This window comes from Xenopus laevis, chromosome 1S (assembly GCF_017654675.1).
Source record: "Xenopus laevis strain J_2021 chromosome 1S, Xenopus_laevis_v10.1, whole genome shotgun sequence".
NCBI lineage: Eukaryota > Metazoa > Chordata > Amphibia > Anura > Pipidae > Xenopus > Xenopus laevis.
Window position 1 is genome coordinate 198720498 of NC_054372.1, and position 13629 is coordinate 198734126.

Sequence of the window (13629 nt, forward strand, 5' to 3'; positions counted from 1 at the left end):
CCCCCAGGCCCTCCTGCCCCAAATGCAACCCCTCCCCTACCTGGGGTATATCTTGTTTCCAATTCCTGCGGCTACAATCTGGGCCATGGGGAGGTCAGGGTTGTTTCCCAGTGTCCCACCGACCCTGTCCAAAATCGATTGTAACCCACCCAAACAGAAATCCTGTTCTAAATATTGACCCAAACACGCGGGTCCCGCAGGTTTCAGGCTCCAGATGTTCAACTTATCAGAAGACTGTTTATAGTCTCTGCACTGCTGGTTCTGACACCTAAAAACATTGTTGTACAAACAAATTAAACTGACTTGTTTTACAGCCTGGAAAGACTATTTAAATTAAGGTTAATAGAAGAGGAACATGAATTGTACTTTAAATCCTCAGCTTCAAGTGGGCGACATGCAAAGAATGAATAATTGAGTTGCCTGTAGTAAGAGGAATCCGGCACATCAGAATTTGTGGAGTGGAAAAGGGCACAATTAGGTGGGACTGAAAGCTCAGATTTTTATAATTAGGCTAATTAGCGAAGATAAAGTGGCGCTTTTAGTTTAAATGATTAGGACTGATTTTCTTTCTCTTTGGTAGGAAAAGACTCAGTGTCGCTCATTCTTGTAGGATAATCATAACGAGCGAGTTTAATTAAAGTATCATCCAAAAGCAAATGAATGTTACAATATAGTAGAGTTTCATATGCAAGGGGAAATTAAATTGTCACTGGGATGATCCTTGGCCGTATTGCTCTATAAATGATGTACAGTGGAGTCAATTGCCATATTTATCCAATTTCTTTATATTCATAGAAGGGGAAAATATTAATTGTAAGAAGCAGCATTGTCCTGTTATAATTGTATGAAGATTCAAAGCCATATTGCTGCTTCTACCATTTTAACCACTGTCTCGTTGCTAGGGTAAGCCGGATACAGTCTGGTTACTAGGTTAAACAGAATGCTGTATTGTTGCTAGGGTAAGTGGAATGCTTTGTGGTCAATATGGTAAGCGGGATGCTGTCTGGTTGCTAGGGTAAGCAAGATGCTGTCTGGTCTATAGGTTAAGCAGGATGCTGTATTGTTGCTAGGGTAAGTGGGATGCTGTCTGGTTGCTAGGGTAGGCAGGATGCTGTCTGGCCTATAGGTTAAGCAGGATGCTGTATTGTTGATAGATTAAGCTGGATGCTGTCTGGTTTATAGGTTAAGTGGCATGTTGTGGTTGCTAGGGTAAATGGGAGGTTGTCTGGTTGCTAGGGTAAGCAGGATGCTGTCTGGTCTATAGGTTATGCTGGATGATGTATTGTTGCTAGGGTAAACGGGATGCTGTATTGTTGCTAGGGGTAGCGGGATGCTTTTTGGTTGCTAGGGTAAGCTGTCTGGCCCTATAAGTTATGCTGGATGTTGTTTTGTTGCTAAGGTAAGCAGGATGCTGTCTGGTTGCTAAGGTAAGCAGCATTCTGTCTGGTCTATAGGTTAAGCGGGATGATGTATTGTTGCTAGGGTAAGCGGGATGCTGTATTGTTGCTATTGTCAGCAGGTTGCTGCCTGGTTGCTAGGGTAAGCAGGATTCTGACTGGTTGCTACGGTAAGCAGGATGCTGTCTGGTTGCTAGGGTAGGCAGGATGCTGTCTGGTTGGTAGGCTAAGCGGGATACTGTCTGGTTTACAGGTTAAGCCGGATGCTGTAGTGTTGCTAGGGTAATCAGGATGCTGTTTTGTTGCTAGGGTAAGCAGGATGCTGTATGTTTGCTAATGTAAGTGGGATGCTGTTTGGTTGCTAGGGTAAGCGGGATGCTGTATTGTTGCTAGGGTAAGTGGGATGCTGACTGGTTGACAGGTTAAGCCGGATGCTGTAGTGTTGCTAGGATAATCAGGATGCTGTCTGGTTGCTAGGGTAAGTGGGATGCTGTATTTTTGCTAGGGTAAGTGGGATGCTGTCTGGTTGCTAAGGAAAGGGGGATGCTGTCTTGTTGCTAGGGTAAGCAGGATGCTGTCTGTCTATAGGTTAAAGATGATGCTGTCTTGCTACGAGGGTAAGCAGGATGCTGTGTGGTTTCTAGGGTGTACAGGATTCTTTCTGGTTGATAGGTTAAGCGGGATGGTATCTGGTTGCTAGGGTAAGGGGGATGCTGTGTGGTTGCTATGGTAAGGTGGATGCTGTTTGGTTGCTAGGGTATACATGATTCTTTCTGGGTGATAGGTTAAGCGGGATACTATCTGGTTACTAGGGTAAGCGGGATGCTGTCTGGTTGCTTGGGTACTTTGCATGGTGAAGAGCCTGTACCTGTACCTGCTCATTGAGTGAAGTGGGGTCATTTAGAAAGTGTAGGACAGGGTACAAAGTGCAAACAAGCCCAGGTTATATTCTTTAGGGGTGGCACCTACAGTAACTGACAGTCAGGCCCTGACTGATATAAAATAGGCCCTTGCAGATCATGTGCACAGAGGCCCAAACAGCCCCATAGGCCCAATAAATAGGGACTACAGCATATTACAGCCCCTTCGGCATTTGCCATAATCTACAGATTGCCAGTCCCTGTCTGGTGAAGTTGTGGCAGGGTTTAAATTGCAAAACACATTGTAACTTAGGCCTGTTTTTAAGGAGTTGTTCAACTTTGAGTTAACTGTTAGTATGATGTAGAGAGTGATAGTCTGAAACAATTTGCAATTGGTTTTCATTTTTTATTATTTGTGGTTTTTGAGTTATTTAGCTTTTTATTCAGCAGCTCTCCAGTTTGCAATTTCAGCCATATGGTTGCTAGGCTCCCAATGCCCCTAGCAACCATGCATTGATTTGAATAAGAGACTTGAATATGAATAGGAGAGGCCTGAATAGAAAGATTAGTAAAAAAAATGTAACAATACAATTGTAGCCTTACGGAATATTTGTTTTTAGATGGGGTCAGTGACCCTCATTTGAAATCAATAAGGTGTCAGAAAATGAAAGCAAATTATTCTAAAACAATAAAAAATAAATAATGAAGGCCAATTGAAAAGTTGCTTAGAATTAGCCATTCTATAACATACTTAAAGTTAAGTTGGCACTGCCAACTGTAAGTAGCCCCTATATACTGTACCCCACACACCCGTTGTACGTTATACAGAAAATATTTGTTTTTCCAGACAAAACCTTAATCCTGTGAAATGTCTCTTATTTGCTGTACCCAGAATTCCCTGCTGCGGCTGCTCACGGCTAAAGAGCGAGAGAGGACTCGGGCCACGTTCCTCTCTCTGGACCAAGACAATAACAAACTGATCAACGGCAGCGAATGTCGGAGGGCGCAGCACGGCTGGTTCCGAAAACAATCGAAAGAGGCCGTATCCTGTAATGTCAGGTGAGTGGGGCCCCTCCAATGTGTATGGTAAGAGGAAGGGCCACAGGCAGGAGATCCCTGATTTATATTCCGTAGAAAGGGATATTCTAAGACAATTTGCAGTTGGTTTAAATTTTTTTATTTGTGGTTTTGGGTTATTTAGCTTTTTAATCAGCAGTTCTCCAGTTTGCAGTTTCAGCCATCTGGTTGCTAGGGTCCAAAAAACCTTAGCAACCATTCATTGATTTGAAAAAGAGACTGGAGTATGAATAGAGGAGGGGCTGAATAGAAAGATGTGTAATACAAAGTAGCAATAACAATACATTTGTACATTTACCCAACATTTGTTATTTAAATGGGGTCAGAGGCCCCGATTTGAGTCAGAAGAAGAAAACAAATAATAACTATTATAAAAAAGAAAACATGAAAGCCAATTGAATCAGCCATTCTATAACATACTAACAGGCAACTTAATGGTAAACAACTAAGTAAACCGTTAAAATAAGTGAATATAAAACTAATGAGGGGGCTGTTCTAAGCACTTTTTGTAATTTACAATCATTATTTATTTTGTTTTTATTCCAAGATATTAAGGGATACATATACTGTTAATATGAATGAATTGTGTTACAACAGCTCCACCTGCTGGTCAGTTTCCCACCAGTCTGACCACCAAGTAGTCAAGGAAGTTGTCAGGAGAAAGAAAGAGGCTGATGTTCTTCTGCTTAGGAATAAAATTAGAGACCTTTCTCACATCTTGTAACTTTGTTAGACATTTCTGCAATATCAAGACTTACACATGCTCAGTGTGGTCTGGGCTTCAGTTGGGAGGTTAAGCTTAGGGATCGTCATAAATTATCAAAACAGCACAAGTCAAATAATATCTGCCATAGAAGCCAATACAGCAAGGCTGATTAATAATCATAATATAGAGACTGCACTGCGTCTCTGGATACAAATCTCTACAGGGAATCCAACAATGCTGCTCGAGTTCTGGGAAGTAAGGTGGGGGGGCTCCCCCTGCCATTTGAAAGTATGATCGTTTACCTGCACAGCAGTTGGGGACCATCTGACAATTCCTATCCACAGCGGTAAAAGAAGGGGGATTTGCACTGCATACAGTCAGGTTTATGATAAAAACTGTAGACATCTTTTAATTAAAGTATATTGGAGATAGATTTATTTTTCATTAAAGAAAGTAAAAATGGGATTTTATATTTTTGCCTTTACATGCCCTTTAATATCTTGGAATGTACAAAATTAATGTACATTACAAAAGTGCTTAGAATAGCCCCCTCATTAGTTTTACATTCACTCATTTTAAAAGTTTACTTATCCTTTAATCCTTTCTTGATGTGCTTTGTTAGATGATTTTAGCCAACATTCCCTGCATAGTTATCAAGGCCTCTGAAAAACAAGTGCCATAAATGAAAAGCCATCAGGAGGAGGCCATCAGAAGCTTCAGGAGGCTCTGTACGACACATTGAAAAGGTTTGAGGAGAATCAGTAGATCCGTTTAGGAGAAATAACCCATAGCAGACATAGACCAATAGGTCTACAGTAGTGATTGCCAACCAGTGGATCACGATCAACATGTTACTCAACAACCACTTGTTGTTGCACCCAGTGTCCTCAAAGCATGTGCTTGTTTTTGAATTCCAGGCTTGGAGGCAAACTTTCAGTAGGCTGACAGTCTTTTTTCATGCTTGTGTTGCTCCCTAACGCTTCTTACATTTGAATGTGGCTCATGGCTAAAAAAGGGTTGGGGACCTCTGGTCTAGAGACTCTTCAGTAGACCTTGAGTTGTGGATATACAGGCTAAGGTGGGTGTCAAATAAACTGATAAACTGATTCACTGTGGTGTGTATCTCTACTGCTGGAGCACTGTCCAAAATAAATGTAGGTTTCAAAAAGTTGCTTATTTCATTGTAAAGTCTTTCACAGTTGTCTAATCTCAAGCAGACGCCCAGTCCAAAGGCCATATAATTTAATTGAAAAGGCGGGATAGACTTACTGTTGGTTGAGAAAGGAGCCCAGATGATATAAAAAAAAGTAGAACATCTTTATTAGGACATATTCAAATCTAATGTGTTTTGTCCCATGGGTGGGCACTTACTCATAGGCACTAAGGTGGGTGTCCTTTAGAAAAAGAACTGCAGAGGACTTTAAAGCACTACTTCCCAAACTCTCTGGGCTGCCCTCAGTAGAACTATGGGCGAACTCAGGCTGAAGGCCAGTTACAATGAGATTTGGGAAGGATATCTATTCACCCCCTGGAATCCTTGCTTTAAGGTTTTGAACCCAAAAAAATAGATTTGGGGTGAACAGTAAGCTAAATGCAGACCAAGAGCCAAGGTATCAGGGTCAATCAAGGCTTTGCTACAGTGTTTCTGTTTAAGTAATAAGAAACTGGTCCCAATGGGATACAACTAAAGCCAACAAGTGGAAGGTTCTATGTTGCAGATACTTTGGTGGTGTTACTGCCCCAGTTGATATTATGTATTTGTGTCTCTCCCCAGTATAAGCCATGTTGGCCCAATGTCAGAGAGTAGCCCCGCCAGCAGCACCAGTGGAAAAAGCCAAGACAAGACACCACTGACCTCTGACCCAGACGAGGGCAGGTAAGAGCTTCTGAAAACATAAACTCACTGCTTGATTGTAAGCTCCACTGGGACAGGGACACATTGGAATGGCCCGTACAGTACTGCAGAATATTTTATATAAATAAGGGATGATAATAATAGCTGATTCCTCGGCGTTGCTGATTGAGTATTTGCACATTTAATCACAGGACTGCGGTACCATCAATATGACAGGCCTTTCCCTTTTATTGGTCCCGGGTGCTTTGGGAAAAGGTTATGGAGTTTACTGATCCCAGATCAAATCTGATATATTAGATGGAACTCATTAGCATGTAATTACATTTAACACCTCATTTTCATCCATTTCTTACTGCCTGTAATTGAAGTGCAGAGATGTAATGTTGAAAGGAACCTTAATTCATCATTGTGTGTAGGAATATGTAAAAGCCCTTTGCTGCTAAATTAGCCGACTAGGGAAAGGCCGGTGTCTCAGGCAGAGTTGGCATATTGGCCAAAAGTCCTGTAAGAGGAGATGGGCAATGTCACTGGCAAATGCTGCAATTATCAGCTGTTGGTAGACAATAGGGTAGCAGAAGAGGGCAGAGGTCTTCATTATATACAGGCTTATTAGTCTCTTATCTTGAGCCATATCAACGACCCTGCACGTGCTAGCATCCACAGCAGCTGTTTGGATCTACATTTAGCTCTATGGCTCTGGGGCTGGTGGTGCCACCAAAAACATCTGCTCTAGAGTTTGAGTGTGCTACTGTATTGGTACTGAGCAAAAAGGCCCCAAATTTATACTTGTCTTGGAGCCACTATTGTTCTTAATCCATCTTTGATTTGGAACACCTGATCTCAACAGTCTCAGATTATAGTAAAATGGACATGATTTTTCTATGGTAGCGCATGAAGACCAACAGATAACAGCACATCATATCTAATTGGTGCCCAAGAGAAATCCTCTGGTACCATGACCCACACAAATAACCCATCATGTGGTGATAGTGTGTAAGGTTTTTTTTTACCCATTTAGTATCTTTATTTCTTATGGGCGCCTTCATTAAACTTGGAGGCATCTCAACTGTATGAACCAGCAAAGAAAGGCAGTTTTATGCAAATTAGACCTATTCTTGTACTTCCTAAACTATTCCATGTCTTCTAATTACCCCATACTCTAATTATCCCACCTAGACCTCTTCTAGTGTTAATCTAACTCATCTGATCTTGTGTATTAATAAACTCCTCTTACACTTCAAACATAGGTTACATTTGAAAGTGTCCATCAAATTTCACCTCTTGGAAGCTCCAAAAGCCCTTGTAGAACGGTAGCAAATTAAGCCTCACCCTCACTCTGATTGTCACCCCCAAAAGCCAATCAGAATGCTTCCTAGGCCAGTCAATGATTATAAAAATGAGAAATGCCCTTTTTTGTTATAATTGTATCTGATTTGGATCATACCAATGAGTTACTCATTACCACTTCCCTTGGTTGGATATGCCGTGACCCTAACTGCCTTACAATAAAGATTATACCAGTGGGGAAATGTCCTCTTCTCATTCATAACAGGACAGTGAGGTTGGGGAATGCACTGCCGGGTGATGTTGTGATGCTGATTCAGTTAATGACTATAAGAGGGACTTGGATGATTTCTTGGACAGACATAATACAAAGGCTATTGTGATACTAAACTCTATAGTTAGTATAGATATGGGTATATATCATTTATGTGACAGTAGGGAGGGGTGTGTGTATGGGGCTGGGTTTTCATTTGGAGGGGTTGAACCTGATGGACTTTGTCTTTTTTTAACCCAATTTAACCATGTAACTATGTAGTTCATCCCAGAATTCAGATTTATTTGTCAATAAGAATACAATGGTTGGCCCTATCAACAGAAACTCTTCTTAACCTCTGCACGATATATAAAGTCTTCAGTATAACACTGCTTTATGGCCAAATAACCTTCATTAACTTTCTGTTACAGACAAGTCAGCTGGGACACTTTCCTAAAGGAGAACGCCATCTTCATTCTTGCTGCTCGCCCAAATAGTTCTGCCATCCACCTGAAGCCATCAGTATAAAATGTAACAGTTCCATTTGAGGGATCCCACTTGATGCCTGATGCATGTGGGGAGGATGATATCTGGAGATAGGAATGTTCTCTACATTGGATGCTTTAGATGATCTGGAGATGACACAACAGCTTGATGCCCCCTCAATAAACGTCTTGCCTTCCCAACCCTTTGCTAAAAGACTTTTTTACTGGACAATGTTTTTATGAGATGGGCACCATCATGCTGTCCAACTGGAACATGGACAGTGAGTTTCTGGAGATAATGTAGCCAGGTGGTTTCATGAATCAGAACTCATCTGTAAGATGCCAAAGTGCTGAGAATGAAGGCAGGAGAGATGACTGACTACAGAGCAAAGATAGTGGAAATATTTCATGGACATTGGTTATTTTTCTTCTGTGATGTTCCTTTGTGCTGATGTTTTAGGGATTTATAAACAAAAGTATGTTCTGGGATTTTTTGCCTATAAGTCAAGAGTTTAAGTGACAGATTGTAATTGTCTGAGAATCTGATTTATCTCCACCATGTCACATTGATAAGCACAAACCCTCATTCCAGATAAATCAGTGATACAATGTACCATTGTCCCCCCAATAAATACTGTCACTAAAGAGAAGCCCCCCATGCCTCTAGGTTGGACATCCCCCAACATCATTACTAACACTATCTAGTAGCTATTGCAGTACATGGGGTCCATTAATTATAATATGCTCGTTTCTACTGCCCCAAAAGCAGTTCTCATCCAAAGATGCTGATGGGAAAGTTCTTCTGAAACTCGCTGGTGGTTTTCTGATTTCAGACGAGAGATTTAAGGCTGTAATGTTTGTTTTAAACTCAAGTAAATTGCTTATAATAATTAAAAAAGGATATGTGTGCTATAAACAATGCAGAGTGATACAGAGTGAGTTTTTTCTTACTGGTGGAAGAGAGACCTCGGACACGATGCTGGTGGCCAGATGAAAGTCCAGGTTACTGTCTGGGGCAAGTCAGTTTGGCAACTTTAGCCTGGACTTCTTTCAACAAAGACTAGTGATGAGCGAATCTCTCCCAAATGCATGAAAGTCAATGGGCATTTTTTCTTATGGTGACTTTTTTATCTTGGTGACAATTTGGTCTTGGCAACTTTTTTGTCACAGCGAGATTTTTGCTGCAGTTTCACGAAAAAATTGCAGAAATTTGTCTTGCAAAAAAAAAACTCGCTCATCACTAACAAAGACTGTCAAGCGAATAGTCCTGTCAGAGCTAATGGTCCTTGAGAAGCAACCAGGGCTGGAAGTAGAGGAACCAGAGGCCTATTTAGCCCAGAGATACCACTATATCCACCATTGTCCAACATGTCCTAATTCGTGATGAGCTAAATTTTTTTTGGCAGGCATGAATTCGACATGACAAAAAGTCTCCACAACAAAAATTTCGCCATAAGAAAAAACGCTCATTGACTTTAAAGCATTTAGACAAAAAGTTGCTGAGGCACCAAGGCAAAACAGCCGGCACAAAAAAAACTTCAATTGACTCTAAATGATAAAGAGGCTGCTCTGATGTTCTGCTTAGGAATAAAATTAGAAACCTTTCTCACATCTTTCCTAAGCAGAAGAACATCAGCCTCTTTCTTTCTCCTGACAACTTCCTTGACTACTTGCTGGTCAGACTGGTGGGAAACTGACCAGCAGGTGGAGCTGTTGTAACAAAATTACCATATGGAATTTGTCTACATAATGTACGTGGAATTCATGGGAAAACTGCTGATCATGAAGTTTACAAGAAGCTGCCTGTTCTATGGAGCATTATGGAGCATGGACACTCATAGGCATCTCCAGTGAAATCAGCAGTCGAGTGGATCTCCTGTAGTTACAGGTGCAGTTCTTGGTCCTCACCATCACTAAGGATGATCTTGTTGAACACTAGGCTTTTAATTCAAGAACCCAACAAGAAAGTTGAGAAACAGATATAAAGGGTTACACAGAATCTGGACAAAAGTGTCAGAGCAGAGGGGCTCAAAAGTCCAGTAGGACTGGGCACTGTGTCTGCTGAAGTTCTCAGTCACATCTGCGTTTGTAAAACAAGGGGGGGTTGGGGAGACACATATTTACATGTTTCCCCCACCAAGCCCAATTTTTCCCGCTTGGCATTTTTTTTTTATCTGGGAAGAATACTGGGTCCTGAGATGCCTCCATTTAACAGTGCTCCCTAACTTCTACCTCTAAATAATGCCCAACATGCATTGGTGAGAGGAGGGATGACTATGTCTCCCCCAATACCTTTCATGTATACAACGCTGCTGAACACAATAAGCCTTGTGCCTTTATATGGTCACAGAACAACCCCTCAGTGACTTCTAATATCCTTATCATTTACAGTAGGGGGTACAATATCCCTTATAATACATGAGTGATACTCAGAGTTCCCTGTATAACTCAGCCTGCAGCCTTGTGCCTTTATATGGTCACAGAACAACCCCTCAGTGACTTCTAATATCCTTATCATTTACAGTAGGGGGTACAATATCCCTTATAATACATGAGTGATACTCAGAGTTCCCTGTATAACTCAGCCTGCAGCCTTGTGCCTTTATATGGTCACAGAACAACCCCTCAGTGACTTCTAATATCCTTATCATTTACAGTAGGGGGTACGTTATCCCTTATAATATATGAGTGATACTCAGAGCTCCCTGTATAACTCAGCCTGTAGCCTTGTGTCTTTATATGGTCACAGAACAACCCCTCAGTGACTTCTAATATCCTTATCATTTACAGTAGGGGGTACATTATCCCTTATAATACATGAGTGATACTCAGAGTTCCCTGTATAACTCAGCCTGCAGCCTTGTGCCTTTATATGGTCACAGAACAACCCCTCAGTGTCTTCTAATATCCTTATCATTTACAGTAGGGGGTACATTATCCCTTATAATACATGAGTGATACTCAGAGTTCCCTGTATAACTCAGCCTGCAGCCTTGTGCCTTTATATGGTCACAGAACAACCCCTCAGTGACTTCTAATATCCTTATCATTTACAGTAGGGGGTATATTATCCCTTATAATACATGAGTGATACTCAGAGTTCCCTGTATAACTCAGCCTGCAGCCTTGTGCCTTTATATGGTCACAGAACAACCCCTCAGGGACTTCTAATATCCTTATCATTTACAGTAGGGGGTACATTATCCCTAATAACACATGGATGACAATCAATGACATCAGTAGTTCAGTCTTATTTCCTAAATGATTATTGATCATCTGTAAGAGAAAACACATATAGTTGAATATTAATCAGCCAGGAAAGGTTTAAAATTCCAACTTTCATTTATTCCTCTAAGGTACAAGCTTCTTAAGCCGCCAAGTTTCTGTAACAATATCTGTTGCCTGTTCCCTCCTCCTACTCTATCCTATATACATTACGTAAGGATACAGGAGTACTGAGTATATATATAATGAGGTACACTGAATGACAAGTTATACGGATACCCCAGGAATGACAGGGTAAAATGGGTATAGTATGACTTGTATTGTTTGGACATAATTTAGATCTAAAGGCAATAAAGATCTATGTAAATATGTATGTTGGGCCACTGGGAAATGATTACATAAGCCCCACTAGTGAAAGGCTGAATTTCTGCCCTTTAACAAAAAGATGGAGGCAACAGAATATAGTTTGTGAGTCAGAGCCGCTCGTCTGGCGCCTCATTACCATTCGCTATTTATACAGAGGCCGCCTTGTCCGTCAGATTTACACAACCGCTGTCCTTTAAAAAACAAACGTTAGGAAAACATCTAAAAGTTGTTATTTCCTATTAAGGGAATAAAGTGATAAATAAATAACTTCTCCTTTTCTAACAAATTGTATTCATTAATTCAGCTCAGTGTATGTGAATTTGGGGGGGGGGGGTAGAGCTGACAGTGCTGAGCACAGTCGCTTTTCCAAAAATTCCCTCAATGACTGAGAAATATGCGACTACAGACTACAGATTCAGTTGCTTTCAACTAATACATCCACTACCAGGCTTTATAGCACATATTCTCCATAGGCACAAACCCTATTCTTGCATTACTCCATATACTCATTATTATTTCTCCTACCAAGTACCTGCCATCCTTATATGGTCACTGAGGGGTTCTTTGCCCACATAAACAGGGAACTCTGAGTATCACCTTATATGTATTATAAGGATATTAGAAGTCCCTGAGGGGTTGTTCTGTGACCATATAAAGGCACAAGGCTGCAGGCTGAGTTATACAGGGAACTCTGAGTATCACTCATGTATTATAAGGGATAATGTACCCCCTACTGTAAATGATAAGGATATTGGAAGTCAATGAGGGGTTGTTCTGTGACCATATAAAGGCACAAGGCTGCAGACTGAGTTATACAGGGAAATCTGAGTATCACTCATGTATTATAAGGGATAATGTACCCCCTACTGTAAATGATAAGGATATTAGAAGTCACTGAGGGGTTGTTCTGTGACCATATAAAGACACAAGGCTGCAGGCTGAGTTATACAGGGAACTCTGAGTATCACTCATGTATTATAAGGGATAATGTACCCCTACTGTAAATGATAAGGATATTAGAAGTCACTGAGGGGTTGTTCTGTGACCATATAAAGGCACAAGGCTGCAGGCTGAGTTATACAGGGAACTCTGAGTATCACTCATGTATTATAAGGGATAATGTACCCCCTACTGTAAATCATAAGGATATTAGAAGTCATTGAGGGGTTGTTCTGTGACCATATAAAGACACAAGGCTGCAGGCTGAGTTATACACAAGTGTGTTCTGTGCTGTATATCCAAGCACTGTGTGCCATTGTGCATTGCACCAGCTGTCCAAGAGTATTAACAAGCCGCTATATGGGGCAACATCAGCTCACTCGTATAATTTTGTCACCTAAATTTAAGTGCAGGTAATAACTGTGAGTCATACACTAAATGGCAGTGGGTTGTGGGACTTCTTAATTAGGAAGGATTTGGGGGTGTTTGTGGATAACAGACTTTGCAACTCTAGGCAGCATCACTCATTGGCTAATATAGAACATAGTTGTTGCACTTTATATAGTAAGTCCCTGGTATGGCCTCACCTTGAGTATGGGGGGCAACTTGGGTGGGAGGTTATGGGTAGTGTAAGTGGAGGCAGGTATAGGCAAAGGGATATGTTGTTGACAAGCAGTCTTTGACCTGGAAGGGAAAGTCCTCTTGTGATTGGTCAACTTTTCTACTGGGTTGGATGCTTTGAGTTATGAAGTAGTTTTCTTTGGATTCAAATTAAAATGTAAAGATGAAAATATTATTAAAGCTTGGCAAATAATAAATGTAACGAAAGAAGCTATTTGGAAGTGCAGAAAAATCTTAGTATGGAAAACAGAAGAGTTATCAGTGACTGACTGTATTAGAATTGCATTAACTTATATATTTTGTTTTTGATTGATAAAAAAGTTGAAAATGAATGGAAAATTAAAAACTGGTATACAGTAAATACAAATAATAAATATGTGTGTATATATGTGTATATATGTATGTATATACAATTTTTTCCTATATGATGTTTTGCTAAAAGTTTTTTTTCAATATTCAATAATCATTCAGACTTTAAAAGCTGAAGGAAAAAAAAGAAAAAAAAAAGTCCTCTTTTGATTGGTCAACTTTGACTTACATAGAAATGAAGGAGACTTGGTG

The 13629-nt window shown here is 40.6% G+C and overlaps 1 protein-coding gene across 3 annotated transcripts in view; it reads left to right on the top strand.

Annotated features, from left to right (window-relative positions):
- LOC108707359 (PHD finger protein 24) overlaps positions 1-8838 on the top strand; it is a 66860-nt gene extending 58022 nt beyond the window's left edge. For all 3 annotated transcript variants that reach the window (XM_018244640.2, XM_041580681.1, XM_041580680.1), the window contains exons 6-8: positions 3150-3316; positions 5815-5916; positions 7864-8838. In XM_018244640.2, the coding sequence (XP_018100129.1) occupies positions 3150-3316; positions 5815-5916; positions 7864-7960 (366 nt within the window). In that variant the 3' untranslated portion in view covers positions 7961-8838. The remainder of the gene's footprint in view (positions 1-3149; positions 3317-5814; positions 5917-7863) is intronic.
- Positions 8839-13629: the final 4791 nt, after the last annotated feature.